This window comes from Tribolium madens, unplaced genomic scaffold, assembly GCF_015345945.1.
Source record: "Tribolium madens isolate multiple individuals breed KSU strain unplaced genomic scaffold, Tmad_KSU_1.1 Scaffold_19;HRSCAF=116;Tcas5.2_LG9, whole genome shotgun sequence".
NCBI lineage: Eukaryota > Metazoa > Arthropoda > Insecta > Coleoptera > Tenebrionidae > Tribolium > Tribolium madens.
The window spans coordinates 3,895,237-3,914,443 of record NW_025400983.1 but is presented as its reverse complement, the minus strand read 5'-3'; the positions used below and the strand labels follow the sequence as shown (position 1 = coordinate 3,914,443).

Here is a 19,207-nt window from a genome sequence, read left to right as displayed (position 1 = left end):
ACTTTGTATTAAAACTTCTAAGAGTCTCTACTGCCAAGGGCGCCGTCTTCAGTGTTAAAGCCATCAGCTGTGATCGTCATAATACAAAAAACTGTYTATAAAACTTAAACTAAGTGTAACACTTATGTTAAACATGAAGGCAAGTTATTTATAAATAAAAATGACTATAACCACAACAATTTTGCGACTTTTGTACAGTACGTATCCAAAAACGCCGAAATCCGGGCACTACCCTCTCTTGAACCTAAGCACCAGCATACTTATCGTAAGAAAAGCGGCGATCCAGATGATGGTCGCCAGGAAGCCGTAGTAGACCGCCGGCTCGGCGATGGACCACCCCCTTGTGAGCATCGCCCGGAGGCTGGTGGTCGCCAGCGTGAGGGGCAGGAAGGTGGAGATGTAGCGCAGCACCGTGGGCATGCCCTCGATGGGCCAGATCACCCCGCTGAGGAGTAAAGTGGGGTAGAAGCTGCCCAGCGCCAACTGGATGGCGTTGCGCTCCAATTCGCAGATTGCAGAAATGACGAAACCGAAACACATGCCGCAGAGGCCCTGCAGGATGGTGAGGACGATCACCCAGCCGATGTCGCCTTTGCATTGCACGCCGAACACCAGGATCATGAAGATGAGCACGAGGGCGGTCTGCCCGCACATCACCACGAATTGGGTCACCACGTGGCTGAAGAGGATCTCGCCGGGGGTCACACCTACGAAAAAATTCGCTTTTCATTCTTGTGAAATTATCATTTTTGTATCAAATTATAAAAAAACTTTGCTATTAATGCGTGGCGAAAGCGGTAATAAAAGGCTGGGGAATTATGTAACTGCAATTGTTGGATTCGGAGAAGTGGAATGCAAATATTTTGTAGTTTATTCAACTTTTCTCTCATTAAAAAAATACAAATTAATTATTTTTTGAAAACTAACAATTCAAATATTTTGTATTTATTCAAAAACGGGGCATTAGAAACTGATTTTTTTTTAAATAACACACGTGCCATAGCCATCGCCTCCGCCTCACTGGCAACGTCGCAACTGCGTTTTTTGAGGTGAAATAGGTCAAAAACACTTAATTTCTGAATCTGTGTTACATCTAAACCCTACTGATAAATTTTAAGCCAAAAAACATTGTGAAAAGTGACAGAAGTGGCAATGGTTGTGGCACGATATAAACAAAAAATTAATGCAATTGCACTTTTATTTTTTTTAATTTTTTTTGGTGTTAATTGAAAAACAAAATATTTAAAACAAATATTATGAAATTTTCTGATGAATAGTTATTGGCAAATATGTTTGATTCACCCTGTTTATTTGGTAAATTGCTTAAAACAGGAGTTTTTTTTAACAAATTAGTTTTAGTTCGAACGCAAAACTGTGTTTTTGCTTTCAAAAAATTGTCTAGCATACAGAGTAATTCGTCTAAGATTAACAAAATTGGGTAAAAAAATTATTACGCGACAAAAAATACTTATTACTTGACTTACTCAAACAATATTTTTATTTCAAAATGCAAGAAAGTGTCCAAAGTGAAAATTTATTTTGTTCTTTCTTTCAACAAAAACTTTGTTTAATATACAACGTGATGTAGTTCAAATATTATGTATTTGTTAATATACAGAATCAAACATCTAAAATATTAATAACCTAATTTGATGTTTATAAAAAAAAATTCATATAAAACACTGACTTTAAATAAAAAATATTGCAGATTTTGAAGATGAAATAACATAAAAAAAACACGAAAACGTCGTTATTCTTAAAAAAAAAATGTTAATTATATAGAAAGAATTAACGCAAATATTATGAAAACATTAGTAATATAAAATTGCCGTTATTTTTGTTTTTCATATTCAGAGTGATACATTTAAAATYTTACCTAACTCAACTTGATGTTTATTAAAAAATTCGTAAAAATTAATTTTCATTTGACTGGACTTGAGAAATTTAATACAGAATGAGCCAATTCTGCTATGAACAACTTTCAATTAAAAAAAAAAGAATATCTTTATGTTTATTATAACTGAAAACTATGTTACAAAAGAGATTTTTAAAACAAACAAAAAAAGAAATAATAGGTTTTTTTCTTAAAAAATTAAATACGAGTATTCTCTATTCACTCTGTATATTTGGTAGATTGCTTAAAACAGCATTGGTTCGAATGCAAAGGTGCGTTTTAAAATATTATGTGATTAAACAATTTAAAAAGATGACAAGGTACTCATTACTTGACCTAAACATTTTAATTTTTTTTGAAAAATATTTATTTTATTAAATGAACAAAAAAGAAGTTAAAAGTGAAAATTTTATTTTCTTTGTTCAATTTTTTAATCAATATATTTTTCTTCTATTTTTAGAAAATAGGAATGAAACGTCTCGAATGACATTTTTTTTAAATTTAAGCATTGCTTTAAGAAATTTTTAAATGTTTTTTGCAACTCTAGAAATTTTTTAAACCAATTCATCTGACACTTTTAGTCTCCCCAACTGTCTTTTGTAGCACGATGTTTTGAAACGTCTCGAACGACATTTTTTTAAATTTAAGCATTTCTTTAAGAGATTTTTAAATGTTTTTTGCAACTCTAGAAATTTTTTAATCCAGTACATCTGACACTTTCTTAGTCTCCCCAACTGTCTTTTGTAACCCGATGTTTTGAAACGTCTCGATTGGCATTTTTACAACTAAATTTAAACATTTCCTAAGAATTTTTCTTCTTTTGAAAATCAAAAGTGAGTACATTTAACACTTTCTTTTTACTTCAAGCCAAAGTAATCCGAAGTAACCCGAAGTGGCCTAAAGTGACCTGAACCGACCTGAAACTACTCGAACTGACCCAAACATTATTTTTTAAAATCTAAAATACACTTTACTAAATAAAAATGAAACTCTTCATCAAATCCGATAGGATTTGACCACATCAGCTAGTTTTTCTTCTATTTTTAGAAAATACGAATTAATATTAATAGTAAACTACGACTTTTCTGCTATAAAAAAACACAAATACCGCAAATGTTTATTTTCTTCCTCCAAATACAGAATGGAGACATATTAACCCAACCTGATGTTAATTAAAAAAAAATCGTAAAAATTAATTATCATTTGATTTTATATGAAACACTTTTTAGTTTACAGAGTACAGCCAAAAAGAGGTGTTCTGCTACTAATTTCAAAAAAAAAATTAAAGAATATTTTTATTTTTAATGTACACAATGATTCAAGTGAAATGACTTTAGGTGAATTGACTGACGAAATATGTGCTTTTACCTTTTATTTTTTTATCAAGAAAAAATAAAATAAAACAAAAACAAAAAATATCCTAACCTTTCAATTTTTTTTAAATGTTGTTGAATAACTAAATTCCATTACTACATAAACAAGTTATTTGATGTTTTTAATTGCGTTTTGAGAGACGCCGCGACTTATCAAAATATTTCAATTATGTTGATTATGTTGTTTCGTAACAGATATTATTAAAGGTATTTTCTTTTCCTAATTATACTAAGCCCAACAATATAACAATAATAATTAATGTAGTAAAATATACTGGGTGAATATAAAGTATGAAACTAAGCAGTTTTTTTAATCATCTGCCACCAGAAAATAATTAATATAAACTGAACTAATATAAAAAATGTGGTCGTACTTTAAAACAAGTTTTTGTCAAAATTGCAATTTATGTAAAAAAATTAAAAAAAAAATTACAAAGTAGATAGTTGTAATGCTTAGATCATAGCCTTCATGAGAAAAATAGTTTTCTAGTGGGCTTAAAAAAATTAAATTTTTTGTAGAACTGAAAACAAAAGAAAATTTCGAAAAATTTTATTTTTAATAAAACAACACATTTTTATAGTACTTTATCAAGTATTTTTTCTAAAAAATAACTAGTTTAAGCAAAAAACGTTTGGTTCCATACTTTTTATTCACCTTGTATGAAAAAATGCAACTTTTTCACACATCCAACAAAATAAATTTTTACACTTCACCAGAATAACAAATAAACGTTTTAATTCCCACATTTGTGTAAAATGAATAAAAATTTCACAATAAAAGCCAAAAATGACTTACCGGCAACCCAAGACCGGTCCAAAAGCCCTTCCATTCGTTCGATGATCAGAGCAGAGGATGTGAGTGCGACAGCGAGGAAGAAAACAATCCTGTAACAATTTTTTAAACCCAAATTCCCCAAAAAAACTAAAAAAACCTACGTTAGGATAACACCCGGAGCCACAAAATCGGTAAATGACGGTTTATTAGACCCATAAATCGGCTCCTTGAAGGAAATCGGAATTTCGGCCAAATCCGGATTTTGCTCACACGCTCCTAGCAAGTCTTTCGCGAAGTCTTGATAGGACAATTGCAAGTCTCGTTGTAGAATAATCCCGATTTGTTGGTCTGGAAAAAACCCGAATTAGGAAACCGGATTTTCCGGTGTAAATCGTATTACTCGACATGTCCAGCCACACCCGGACTTCACTCTGGTCCAGAGTCTCCGGATCGGCGTCCTTCCCCAAGGCCATTCTGGCCACCAGCGCGTCGGTGAAGTTCTCCGTGAAGTAGAGGGCCCCCCAGGCGTGGCCCTGCTTGACGGCGTGCACCGCCGCCTCCGGGTCCGGATAATACTCCTTGACAATGGTCGAATTTCGCAGATTGTTCAAATAGCGACAACTCAAATAGGAGAATTTGCAGCCGTAATCGAAAGAGCATTCCTGATAAGACTGATTCGTGTAGTTCTTTTCGTGGTTGACGATGGCCAGTTTCAGGCCGGTCGGATCGCGTCCTATGGCTAGACAAAACAATATCACTTGCATCACGGGCAGTGCGAAGATGAAAAGCATCACGCCGACGTTGCGCCACATACGGAGGAAATTCTTCTGGAGGAGGGCCTTGATTTTGCCCCAGGAGGTCATGTCGGAGCAGCTGCAGTCGTCGCACGCGTCCGCGATGCTGCTCTTCGACGACGACGGCGGCTTGCCCAGCTGCTGAAATTTCAAGCAATTTTTCCACTAACTTCACCACAAGGTTCTAAGCACTAAGAAAATCAAAAAGCTCCCTGTTTTTTAAGATTGAATGGAATTGAATGGAAATTGAGATATGTTTATCCCCGAGAATTAAAATGAAATTAAAAATAACATAACATAACAACAAATTTTCCAAATAATGTCGAATAATTTGACGAAATATTCAGTTCATTCATTTCATTGATTTTATTTCCGAAGGAATAAAGTGCCAGATTACTAGTCAAAAATGATGGAATAAGACGTCACTTTATATAAAAGCATTTTTTAAAACACATACCAGATGAATAAAAAGTATGAAACCAAAGGTTTTTTGCTTAAACTATTTATTTTTTGGAAAAACTAATTGATAAATGATTAAAAGTACTATAAAAAATGTTTTATCAAGAATAAAATTTTTGAATTTTTGTTTTGTTTTTTAGTTTTACAAAAAAATATTTTTTTAAACCTTAACCCACTATAAAAGGATTTCAGGATTACAACTATTTTTTTTTGTATAAATTGCAATTTTGATAAAAAAAATCGCAGAACTCAAAAACAAAACAAAATTTCGTTCCCAAAATACGATCACATTTTTTATATTACTTTAATTTATATTAATTATTTTTTTTTATAGGCTTGGTTCCATATTTTATATTCACTCTGTACATTGTTTTAAAATATACACAGTGATCCACTTGAATTGGCCCTTTAAACAAAAACATGGTCGAGTAAGAAATTTATTCAACCAGAAGCTTAAATTCAGAAAGTCATAATTTGTGTTGAGAGCAATTTAAATATAAAAAAGTTGTTGCATTAAACATTTTTTCTACTTTGCATCTTTAATGACTGTTAAAATACCACAAACAGTGTTTTAATGAAAGCTATTAAAATACAGTTTTTGGTAACTTTTTTGTCATATTGGCATTACCACGCAATTTCTGCTAGTAAACCTTGAATATCTAGCTATCAACATCGAAAACTTTGCAAATTGTTACCTGTTATATTATTATATTTATAATTCTATGATTTTATTATTTATTTCTTACGTAGTAAGTAGCAACCTAAACAACATAGAGAAAAAATTTACCCACGTGAAATCAAATTTTGTTCAAACAGACATTTTTATAAACTAACAAAGCAAAATAAAAAATAATAAAATGTATTACATGACGAGCATAGCGAAGAGTGCTTTAAGGTATAGCAAGTGCTTATTAAACGAGTGTATATAATACAGTATTTTTTCTACTTTATTCTTTTAATAATTTGCAATTAAAATCATACAAAAATCCTATTATATGACAACTAAAACCACTAAAATTCATTAAAAAAGATATTGCAAATATCAGTTTGCATAATTTCAAAAGTTTTTGAAATAAAGTTTGCGATATTAAAAACTTTAAATCTTTGTTTTTGAGATTTAAAAAAAAGTAATTTTGTGAAAAATAGCACAAAATCTATATTTTCTAAAAATAAAAAAAAATTGTATAAAATACAAAATTTTAAGTACTTACATGACAACTTCTAAATTTTTCAGAATGGAATAATCTTATTTATTAAAACGGAAAATATTTCGTTTTTACAAAAATGCTCAAACAGAACAATTTTCTTTTTAAAAAATACAAAATTCTCAACTTGATGTAAAATTATATGCTTATGTTTTATTCTAAGTCAGATTATTTTTAAAGATTTAAAGCAATTTTAAGGCTTGTTGAGTCTAATTCGAAGAATAAAATTGTTATTTGTTGTTTGTACACTTTTTTGGTGTTTTTTTTCGAAAACTTTAGGTAATATTATATTTTGATGTTGTCATTTCGACAAATAATAGATCTATTGGAATGGCTAAAAAATTAGGGGTTTAGATTTAAATGTGGATGACATTATCAAAAACCAAAAAGTGTAAAATTTTAAATAAAGTTGAAAATTGTGTATTTTTTAAAAAGAAAATTGACCTGTTCGTGCATTTTTGCCAAAACAAAATATTTTCAGATTTAATAAGATTATTGCATAATTTTGCAGCTGACTAATGTTGGTAATTTATAATAATAATATAAATATTTTCAATTAAAGATTATATTGTAAAGAAAATTATTGAGAAAAAGAAAATTAGTTGCTTTGAGTAATTTAACAATAAAAAAATACTAAACAGTTTCAGCATCGGTTTAGGAAATTTGCAAAATAGGGTGACCGTCGTTCTTTGATATACAAAAAAATTGTTATTTTAAAAACCAATTTGCGGACCAAAAAACGCTTTCTTACCTTAAAGTTTTAAACTAAACTGAAAATTTTGATTAAAAAACTATTTTCAAATAAAAAAATCCAACCAAAATCCTAGAACTTAAATGAATGGTTTCCAAAAATAATAATTAAAAATTGTTTGATGTTTGTAATTGCCATTTTTTCCTTCTGTCCATTTGTTATAATATTATAAACAATTATTTGTCAAATAACTGAATTTCATACAAATATAAAAATCCGTCTGGTTTGATATTAAAAAAAAAAACAAAACCTTCAGTTAAACGCTAGTTTCAACAATTTTTTCTTGTCGGTTTTTTTCAATATTCTTTTTTTAAATTTAAAAATTTTAAATCTTTGCTTGAGTGATACTTCAATATGTAACCGTTCAGTGAAACCGAAAAAAATTGATGTGGCCTAAAAATTAGAAAAGAATTTGATGCAGAGTGATTAAATTAAAATAAATACGTTAAAATCTTGTTTGAATATAGAAATATTTAAATCATTGTTTAAGTGATTTTAAATTTGATACTTATATACAGGGCGATTCAATTAATATGCGAAGCTGAAAAAACTGTTACAATGATTCATGTCAGATGGCCAATTTCGTCAAAAACGCTAACTGTGGTCTAAAAAATAGTGAATTTGATACAGAGTGATGAAACTGAAACGATTTGACCGATTTTAGCCCAGAAATCTTGTTTTTTTGTAAAAAAAAAATAAAGAAATAATTTTTGAGTGACTTACATCGATGTGTCCGTTGGTGCTATCCGCTATAAGAATCTCTTTGCTTTGGTGGAAGTTCAATCCGACGACTCCGCTCTCCTCCGTCACCGAAATGGAGTCTTTCTTGCCCCAATTGAGAGTCGCTAGACTAATATTATTGCTAATGTTGATATCGTTTTGTCCTGCTTGTCCTTGTTTCCTCGACAATTTCAGGAAAACTTCTTCTAACGACTGACAACCATACATAGAGAGCAAGACATGAGGTGACTCCTCCGCTAGCAATTTCCCGCTTCGCATCAACCCGATCTAAAAACGGTTTTTAGAATTCGCTAGAACCAAAAATGGAACCTACAGTATGAGCTTGCCGCGCCTCTTCGATATAATGCGTCGTGATGATAACCGTTTTGTTGCCATCCTTCGTGATTTGAACCAAATGGTTCCAAATGCTCTGTCGTAGCAGCGGATCAACCCCCACAGTGGGCTCATCGAGGATCAAGAGCTCGGGGTCGTGCATTAGGGCGACTGCGAAGGAGACCCGTCGCTGTTGCCCCCCACTTAGGTTCTTCACCAGTCTATTTTGACTCGGGAGGTCGAGGAAATTCAACAAGAACTGCAATCTCTCGTTGATTTCCGCCGACTCCATCCCGAAAATCCACCCGAAGTACATCATCGTTTCCTTGATGGAGAACTCCCCATAGAGGGCGATCTCCTGGGGCATATACCCGACCCTTTTCCCCGGCACCCCCGACCCCTTCGTCCCCGGTTTCCCCCCCAAGACCCAGATCTCCCCCGTGTTGAGCCTCCTCCGGCCCACGATGCACGACAAGAGGGTGGTTTTGCCGCATCCGGAGGCCCCCAACAGCCCGTATCTGGGGGCGAGAGGGTTAGAAAGGCCCACGCTAGCGTGGCAGTGACTCACATTGTGCCTTTGCCCACGGTCATGTTGAGGTCGCTGAGGACGTGGTTGGGGTTCTTCTTGGAGCCGTAGTGCTTGAAGGCGTGTCGGACGCAGACGGCCTGCTGGCGTTTGCTCCACACGGTGGACTGCTGGTGCACCAGGGGCGCAGGGGGGCGCTCCACGTTGACGCCGACCAAGTCCGGGCCTGGAACCACGGGCTCGACGCGCTCGCCCATCGCTGAACCTTCACTGGAAGCCAAGTGAGGAGTCAACGAAAGGAAAAGTGGTGAGTTGGTATTCATGAGTGTGCGAGTGTTGGGTAAGGAGTTACGCCAAGTGCGAGTTTATTCCTCGAGCATACGGAATTTGGCCTTGGACGGCTTTGTTTGGCAACGGTAGAAAGTCTGGCAGCGGTTTGTTTATTTTAGCTATTATTTTGGTAGAATTGATTATGATTATGAATAAAACGAAATTTCAACGGGTGAAGAGGTGGAAGCACTTGAATTTGAACAAAAAACGCGTTTCTCCTGGGGAAAATTCATAAAAATTTCAACTAATGACAGAAACTTTACCTTGCAAATTTTAATGTAATTTTTTTCTTTCGTGAAAACTGAGATAAAATCCGGTATTTTAGTAAACAAGTTTTTGTTGTTTTTGTTTACTATTTATTTACATGTAAAAATTAATTAAAAAAATTGTCTGGAGCAATCATCGAACCCCAAATTTTTGAAAGTCTGGGAGCGGTTTGTTTATTTTAGCTATTATTTTGTTAGAATTGATTATGATTATGAATAAAACGAAATTTCAACGGGTGGAGAGGTGGAAGCACTTGAATTTGAACGAAAAACGCATTTCTTGTCAAAAACTTTGCCTTGCAAATTTTAATGTGAGTTTTTTGTTCGTGAAATGAGCTAAAATCCGGTATTTTGGTAAACAAGTTTTTGTTGTTCTTGTTTACTGATTATTATCTATTTCATTTACATTTAAAAATTGATGAAAAAATATTGTCTAGACAGGCATCGAAATCCAAATTTTTGAGTTGGTGTCTTGCAAAATTCCGTCTGAATTTTTGTTTTGCTAAAATTGGGCCAAGGAAAAACCGATATTTTTAATAAATGGATTTTTATTATCTATTTCGATTTGAAAATTAAAGAAAAAAAGTGGCCGAAGCACGATTCGAACCCCAAATTTTTGGTGTTCACTGTCCACTGTTTAATACTATTGTTTTTTTGATTTCCTCTGGCTGCAACCTAAGGATTTATTTTTTGCAACCTTACTAATTAACGAGAATAATGAGATCAAGTGAAAACTCTTTTATTTTGATTATCCCCAAAAAAATTAAACACAGTTGTCACTATGCTAAAAAGTTGATTTATTTGATTTTTTATTTTTATTTATCCCAAAAATTTGCATTGGTCATCTTGTGACTATATAATTTTATGTTTTTTGTCGAAGAAATAAAAATTAAGTTTTTTTTTAGTTTATTTTTAGTACTTGTAATTCTTTCAAAAAGTCTAATTTTGTGGTGAAAAAACTATACATGATGTTTCTGCTTAAGACTGAACAATTAATTAATTACCAACTACAAAAGTTGAAAATCGTGATTTGATTTTACTCAAGTATTTTGACTTAAAAAATTAAACTACAAAAAATTATGTTAAATAAAATAAAAAATTAAGAAATCATCAGCAAGGGTAATGTTTGGAATAGCTAAAAACTTGAAAACAAAAATTTTATAGTAAAATTGAAGATCCTTTCTTCTTCTTTTAGAATAAAAAACTTGAGGTAACCAAAACACAAGGATTAAAAAAAATAAGATTTTTCTTTGAGAAAGTGCTTAATATTTTATATTCAAAGGCAATTATGTTAAATCTTGAGAGAAAGAAAACCTATTTTGAAAAACTGATATGCGAGGTCTTGAAAAAAATTAAAGTTCTTTCCAAATCTCTTAAGATGTTTAATATAACAGAAATCATTGTTTTAGTACACAATCAAACAAAATAGACGTCTTAAGAAAATAAATTTTTTTGAAAAGGTTCTAAAGAGACAAACATTTAGATTGTCAATATTTTAGAAACCAACATTGGAAAAATTGGACTCTTTTGGTAAAAACTTGGGTTAAATTATCAATTATCAAAAAAATCTGTTAAATAAAATTAAAAATTGGGACATCATCTGCAAGGATAATCCTTGAAATAATTAAAAACTTGAAGGCAAAGATTTTAACATAAAATTAGAAATTCTAAAAAAAAAGAAATGATGTTTAGATTTTAAAACAAAAATAAAAAATTTGAGACAAACTTTTGACATACAAACAAATACAAAGAACTAATAAAATCTTGAGACTTCAAAACAGAAGAAATAATAAAATTAAAATTTTAAAATAAAAAGCAAAGAGACAAATGCTCAATATTTTGAATTTAAAAGCATTATCTTAGATCCTGAGAGAAAGAAAAGAAATTTGGAAAAAATTCATAAGCGAGATGTTGAAAAAAATTAAAAATCTTTCCAAACCGCTAGAGATATTTAATAAAACAATGTGTTTTGTATTAAAGCACTAATATTATAAATCTTAAGATAAAAAAATTAAATTAGGTAAGCGGAGTTATTAGAAAAATTTGATTTTTTTAGTAAAAAATTTAGGATAAATCAAAAGATACTAAGCAGTACTTAAATCGTAATAATTTAAGGTAATCTTTGAAATGATTAAAAACTTGAAAACAAAGATTAAAAGAAATGATGTTTTTAAACGAAAATAAAAATCTTGAGACAACCTTCTCACTTAATAAAATCTTGAAAATTCAAAACAGAAGCGAATTATTAAAAAAATAAGGTTTCAACATAAAAAGGAAGGATTTTAAGACGAGTGCTTCATATTTTGTATTCTTGCACGCCAAGTCTTAAGAAAATAAAGATTTCTGAAAAGAACATTTAAAATATCTATTTTAAGACCAAACATTGGGAAAATTTGCAATTTTTGGTAAAAAATTTAGGATAAACCATGAAATACAAAAAACCCTTAAATCTCAATAAATTTCCAAGCATTTCAAATAAATTTGGTTTTTAATTGAGTTATTTTGAGGCCTCTTCTTATCACTCCGCTCCTGTTTACTGCTTAATTACCTGAAGTTAAAGTACAAGGTGTTCGAGAATAATTTCGCATAAATTTAACCATAAATCGCCTCTAAACGTGTCTAAGTATCACAAACAGTATCATTTATTAACTTTTTGTGTCTTCAATAACCATTAAAATTAATATTTCAAAAAGTAATAAAATGTGTCTAACAAATTAAAAACTGCTTACATTTAATTGTTTGAGACCACAGATAAGCAACAATTGTGTTTAATTTTATTATAAAATTGCATGGCCTACTTTATTGGTCACCCACATAGCCGTTGAAAAAATTTTGCATTTTCCCAACGACCTTAAAATAAATTATTCTAAAACAGTGTCCAATTAATAATAAAAGCCTCTCATGACAAATTCATGGCTTGTGGCCAACATAATAAGCCATAATTATGCAAATAAATGTCCAAGTTAGTAATTGAAGAGTTTAGGAAGAATGATAATTGTCGAATTACATCCACTGTTGCCAACAACACATTTTCTAATTATGTAATTAGAATCGTAATTAGCGCGACAAAGCATCAAGTCGCTGTTTCAACTATCGCAAAGTGTGGATTTTTGTTACAACAGACATTGTACTCCACTTCCTTGACATGTTTTCCCAGACAAGGTGGTGGTTGCGCAAAAACAAGTTGACTTTAATCTAGAGGACGAAAATTCGGAATTGTTTCGAAGTTTCTACCATCATGGTGGAATTCGGCGCTGTTGGGAGCAAGAAGACAAACCAGTTTTGGGGCGATTAGAACAAAAAACTTTGCCTTCCAAGGCTCACAACTCAAAATCGCCCAAAAATGCTTCCTTATTGTTAATTAGGACAGCTTCCTGGCCTTGACAAGTTGACATTTATTTTTGTTTGGAAAACTTTCCTCCTTTGTTGCTCAATGTTTTGTATTCTGCAAGTGCGAGACAAATGACTGGATGTTTACACACAAGTGAGACATAAAATTGATGATTGTGTATGTTTGAGAGTTGCAAAATCGGCTTGGGCCCTAATTAGAAAGCGGTTTGGTAACAGAAAATCGCTGTTTATGTAACGGGTGGTGATTTCCGGACTAATTGATAAGAAAGTGAGGGGCGCAGTCGTGGCCTTGCTCCGGGACAATCACAAAAGGCTTTGCGCAATTAAGTGATTCATCAATAATTCATTGGATGGAAGATTTCGCCGGGAATACCAAGAGAGCAGTGAAGGTTTCGGTTTTGAGCCAGAAATTAAAATTCAATGTCTTACGTTATCAACATTTTTGTCTTTGCAACTTTCACTAGCACATTTTTCGAACACTTGGTATATTATTTGATTACACTGCAGTTTTTCACTCATGCCCGGAAAAGTCCGGTGAAGCACACGCGTCGATTGCGGGAGAGGTTAGTCGCCGGACTGACCATCGAAGTCTTGCGATAAACAACTCTTGCCCCTCTACATGCATGGGGGGAATGGGTGTTTGGGAGGTTTCACTGATAATGGGTGGTTGCGTCACGCGTTCCCGTTGCTTCGGATGGGCTTTTTCTGCACATTGACGTCAACAATCGGCCCTGAACGATCAAAGATCTTCGGAAAAATTCCGACGAAATTCACTATTTTGCTGAGAAAAGGTGAAACTGCAGACAAAGCAGTCCATTAAAGGAAGTCAAGTCTACGGCAATTTGAAAAAAACCAGCCACTTTCACTATTACTAATAAAATAACCCAAGTGTGAGAAGATTTTGCCTTGTTAAATGTTATCTAAGGAATAAATTTAAAAATAAAAGTTCTGAATTCGACGATTCTATTTGAGTTATTTGTTAATTAATTAGTTTCGAAAAGTAGTGACAAATTTAAAATTAGCAATGATGTTCACGTGCTAACGATTACCGTCAATTATTCATTTTTTGCACTTAAAAGGTAAAGTAATTTATAACTTTATGAGGCATGTGTTGGTTACAATACATCTAATTACATCACTAACTGATGCCATTGTGCTGTTATGATGATATTATCATTATCACTTGAAGAATATACGTCAATTTTTTAACAAGTACAAAGAACACATTTTGGGAATTTTTATTAGGTACTCAAGTTTATTACTACATTGGAAATTTAGAACTTTTTTATGTCAAGTGACATAATAAGTAGCAGAATTTAAACACTATTTGTTAGGCATTTTTTAACTAACGAATTTTTTAGGAATGGCAAATACACTTATTGTATCATACTCGTAATACAAATAAATAAAACATACTTTATTTTATTTGGTAAACGGTCAAGCTGAAAGTATTTTTGTTATGACAATTCCATTAAAAATAATTGATACGTGATACAAGAAAAAGTTATTATTCGTGATCACTGTTCAGCATACTCTAAAATAATAGAATCAGTTAAAAACTCGTGTGTAAGTTTTTTAATTTTGATAAGGATTAAAAAAAACTAAATTTTACAAAAAAATAACTTAAGGAATTATATGAATGATAACAGACAGAAGAAGAAAAAAAAAAGAAAAGAAGAACAGAAAAGACTGATGATCTTAAAAAGGACTTATAACATCTTGAGATAATTAATAAGAAATTATTAGAACTGTTAAGAAAAGCCTAGCGATCTTAAAAAACAAGATATTAATTTTAAGATTAGATACTACTATGAAATCTGAAAAATTTTTTTTACATGTTACATTAATTTTTGTACTTCATTTCTCAAGATCTTAACCTAAAATCTTTATCTAAGAAGATAAAAAATTAAAAAATTGATCATTATTTAAAAATTTTATAATCGTTTTTAGAAAATCGTCTAAAAAACGTTGTTTGGATCAAAGAATAAAAAAAAACACAAATACATACTAGCATTTGTTGTGGAAAATATTCGTTGAAATCTTACGAAAATGAAACTTTTTTTCTATGTAAAAAATAAGATTTGAAGATAATAAGATTCAAAAAAACAAAATTTGTTGCCATGATTCGTAAAAACCTATTAAAATAGAAAAGGTCAAAGCTCTTGAAAGAAAATTCTTCTTAGTCATATCTGAAATAAAGTAAAAGTCATTAAAGGAGTTGAAAATTTCACGGTTCTTAAAAAGCAACAAAAAGTCTTCAAAAACTTAATCTTGAAAAGGGCAATAATATCTTGAGATATACTCCTAAGTCTTCAAACAAACTGAATTTTAATAAGGACAAAACTGTAAAATTTTTGGATAAAAATTAAGATTTAATTTATGCAAATTTTGGCGATCTTTTTTTTGTACTCAAAGTCCTGAATAAAAGTCTTTATTTATAAGAAGATATAAAACTTGATCATGTCAAAATCTCGGTTTCTCGGTTTCTTAAGAGACTTTTTATTATTTATCTTACAACATTGTGAACAAACGATGATAAAATCTTCAAATAAATAAAAAATAATAAATTTTATCCATTGCACTAAAGAACTGAAATAAACTGAAGATCTTAACTTATTAAAAGGCTTGACAAAAGAGCCTTAAAAATTAAGCAACAAAAAATCTTATAAAATGTAATCTTGTAAAGAGCGTTACTTCAAGATTATTAATAAAATGACTAAGATAAAAGCAAAATTGCAAAGTCCTTACTAAAGTCCACATTTTGTACTAATTTTTTGAACTTTTGTACTAAAATCTTGAAAAGAAGATCAAATTTTGAGCAAGAATCTTTATCTTTATAGCTAAAAGAAGAACAAAGTTTAGGAGAAACCTTTTTTCTACATGGAGATTATAATTTAGAGAAAATTTTAAACTTTTTAAGTGAAAAAGCAAGATTTAGAGGAAATTTTATTTTAAGAAATTAAAAACTTAAGATTCCTAAAAAAACAACAAATTGTGGAAAAAAGGTAAAATACAGGATCTGAAAAAAAAATACAATCTTGAAGAAAAAAGTAAAAACCAAGCAAAATTGCAGTATTTTTTTTCTTAAGCCCCTTTAGTAAAAATGAGATGAAGAAAAAGGTAAAAACCAAAATTGTAGTATTTTTCAACCTCTTTGGTAAAAAAATAATCAAAAAACAGTTCTGAGAAATTGAAAATCTCGGAAGAATCAAGAACTAAAGAGGCAAAAATCTTTGAGTAGAATTTTTCATTCAAAAATCAAAATTTTAATTTTATTAAAATGTTTGTGATGTAATAAAAAATTCAATCTATTATCTGAATGACGACAGGAATTAAATTCTTGTGCGTGTTTGTTCAAAACTTCACATTGTTCTAATGACAAAAGCAAATAATCGTAAAATAGTCCGTGGGCTCTTTAAATAGAAATAACAAGCAAAAACAAATGTGAATTTTTACAACAATATCTCGCGTTTGTTCGCATCGTAGACATGATAATTGTTTACAAAACTAAACTTTCAAAGCAGTGAAATTACCTTAAGGTTAAGTATAGTACCCATTGAAGTGAAAATGTTTATTAATTCTTCCTTTTCGGTCAAGTCACCGAAAAATCCATTTACCTCGCGGTGTGCCTAATTTCAGGTAATTTTTAATCATCACCGATTTTTCCAACTTTTGGTAAAGGTCACTCGGAAATGACGTCAAAACTTAAAATTCGAACCTTGGTCAGTAACAGGAACTGAAAGATGGATTTTTCTTCACTATTACGTAGCTCTTAGTAAAAAATTAATTAGCTTTCGCAATCTAAAATGCATAACAAATCGAAAAACAAGTTTTACTTTGTTCAGTCGTAAATGTCACTTTTCGGATGACCCTAACACGAATTTCGCAAAATCGACAAACCTTGATCCTCGTTAAATTAGATCAAAGGTTAATTAAAAAATCATTTGCATGCAATTTGTGATAATAGAAAACAATACTGGCCTCCCGACTTAAGTACATTATTATGTAAAACGACCAAATCGACTCAATTACAAACCATTATTTACTCTAATCCGCCCATTTTCTGCGTCGTTATTATTTATAATCTTTGGAAATTGTCAAGACTTAAGTCTTGCGCATTGACGTCACGACTGGTTCACGTTCTTCGGTTTGGGTGAAGGTCAAGACGGTTCTTTACCTGGGGACCGACTGGAAATTTTGTTTTCGTTTATTTTCAACGACTTGCCTGGAAAACCCGCCAGAAGTTCACGTTTTCCCGTGGAAAACCTCAATTTAGACCAAGTCGACCCACTTTGATAACTCAATAATTTCACTCGAAGGTTGATTTAAGATTTATTACCATTTCAAAATGACATAACTAGTCCCATTAGACTTGAAACGCTTTTAACCCAATGTCGAAAAATCGAAAAAAAAATATTTTAACTCGGATGAAATTGGTATTCCTTGACGTCACTGAAGGTCAACAGGTCCTTCCTTCCTAATTGTTTAAATTTACTCAAGACAAAACAAATACAAAATGTTTGACCAACAGCAAAAGACACTTTATTGCAGATTAAAAGTTCTTCAACTTCGTTTACATTCAACCACCTTGAAAGTCGTCTAGTGCAGTGTGAACTGGACTTTGGACTCCAGTAATTACACTTCTAGAATTTATTTAAAATTCTTTATAACAAAAAAATCACATTCAATTGCAACTAATTTAAAGATAATTGTAATTAAGTGAAGGACGGGGGAAATTTTGGAGTTTCAAGGTCGGTAATTTGACTTCTGGTCAATTATTGGACTGTGCATCAACAATAATAGCAATATTTTTTTGATATTTATCAAGTGACAATGTTAAATTAATAATTTCAATTGATGCAAATTTATTCACTTTTGATTACGTCATCGCAATTAAATAAATTATTATTTTATGTTCGCTTTTAGTTATTTAATGAAAGTTTGCGAAAAGGAATTAATAAATTTTTCATATAAACACAATTAAAAACAAATAATTACAACGTTGTGAGGAAATCATTTTGGTTTGATTGTTTAAAATTTAAATTAGAAACGGCCCCCCTCGTATAATAATTATAATGAAACAAATTTAATTGGAAGTAAAATCCTTGTTGATTAGAAAAAACAAGTAGGCTAGTGTCACAGTTTGTTGACGTCATGTCGTTTATTTATAAAGTTGCATTTGTTTGCACCACGTGACAAAGTTCGTGAACTTGAAATAAAGCTCGGTTTGGGGCTTGGCTAAAGCCGACACACAAACCGATTCTTGGTAATAAAATAAAGTCCCATACTTCAAACAAAGATTTCGAGATCTTCAAAAATAAATACGTAATATTTCAAGATTTTTGAAGGAAGTGTATGGATTTAAAGAATCTCAAGACAATGGATAGATTTCTGGAGAAATAATCTTGATTTTGGAAATCTTGAAAAAATGAAATATTATAACTTGCTGTTGAATTCTTCAAATACATGAAGTTCAAAGATTTTGAGGAAATTGTACAGATTTGAAAAAATAACCCTACGATCTTGTTTCCATTGAAAATATTTCTAATTCTTTAAAAAAAAAGAATTGAAAATGGGTGTTGAATTCTTGAAAACACAAAAAATGTCTAGATTTTGAGGTAAAAGAGTGAGAAAATTCTATAAATTCAGAAAATTTCAAGAAATTGAATTTTTTAACTTGGAAAATCTCTGCTTTATATCCTGAAAAAAATCTTTAATAAATAATAAATTTTTAAATAATACTCCTAAATGAAATTTGAAAATTTTGAGAACATAAAATTGAGTAAAAAAATCCATAGATTTAAACAATCGCAAGATATTAAATAATGTTCCGGAAAGACAATCTTTAACCAATTTTAAGATATCTATCTCTATATCTCGAAAAAATATTGAAATAACCCTAAGGTCTAAATTTTGAGGTAAAGAAGTTCGAGAAAATTCCATTGATTTAGAAAATTTCAAGAAACTGAATTGATATCTGGAGAAATAATTGTGAGATCTTTTTAACATGGAAAATCTCTGCCTTAGATCCTAAAAAAAATCCTTAACAAATAATAAATGCTTAAATAATACTCCTAAATAAAATTTGAAAATTTTGAGGAAATTCCATATAAAAAATTGAGTAAAAAATCCATAGATTTAAACAGTCTCAAGATATTAAATAATGTTCCGAAAAAGCAATCTTGCAATTTTAAGATTGAAAATCTTTATATCTTGAAAAAAACTTGAAATATCGTAACAATGTGATATTGTAAATGGCTAATGAGCTTCAAAATAAATAAAATTCAATCAAAAACCTGGGAAAGTAATCCTAAGATCTTTTTACTATTGAAAATATTTATTAATCGTAAATAAATCTTGAAAAATTGTTCATCGATGTTGAATTCTTAGAAACAAAAAATCTAAAGATTTTGAAGATATTCCATACATA

General features: G+C 30.9%; 1 protein-coding gene across 3 annotated transcripts in view; it reads right to left on the bottom strand.

Moving 5' to 3' along the window:
* Positions 1-6: 6 nt before the first annotated feature.
* Positions 7-19,207, bottom strand: part of LOC123010063 (ABC transporter G family member 20) — a 25,174-nt gene continuing 5,973 nt past the window's right edge. Inside the window, exons 1-8 of one of the 3 annotated variants that reach the window (XM_044406727.1) lie at positions 13,207-13,366; positions 8,873-9,100; positions 8,306-8,822; positions 7,975-8,259; positions 4,443-4,977; positions 4,204-4,390; positions 4,064-4,152; positions 7-707 (exon numbers count right to left, since the gene is read on the bottom strand). In XM_044406727.1, the coding sequence (XP_044262662.1) occupies positions 229-707; positions 4,064-4,152; positions 4,204-4,390; positions 4,443-4,977; positions 7,975-8,259; positions 8,306-8,822; positions 8,873-9,100; positions 13,207-13,217 (2,331 nt within the window). In that variant the 5' untranslated portion in view covers positions 13,218-13,366 and the 3' untranslated portion in view covers positions 7-228. Of the gene's footprint in view, positions 708-4,063; positions 4,153-4,203; positions 4,391-4,442; positions 4,978-7,974; positions 8,260-8,305; positions 8,823-8,872; positions 9,101-13,206; positions 13,367-19,207 lie in introns of those variants that run through there. The other 2 variants (XM_044406716.1, XM_044406705.1) reach the window with 2 other exon arrangements.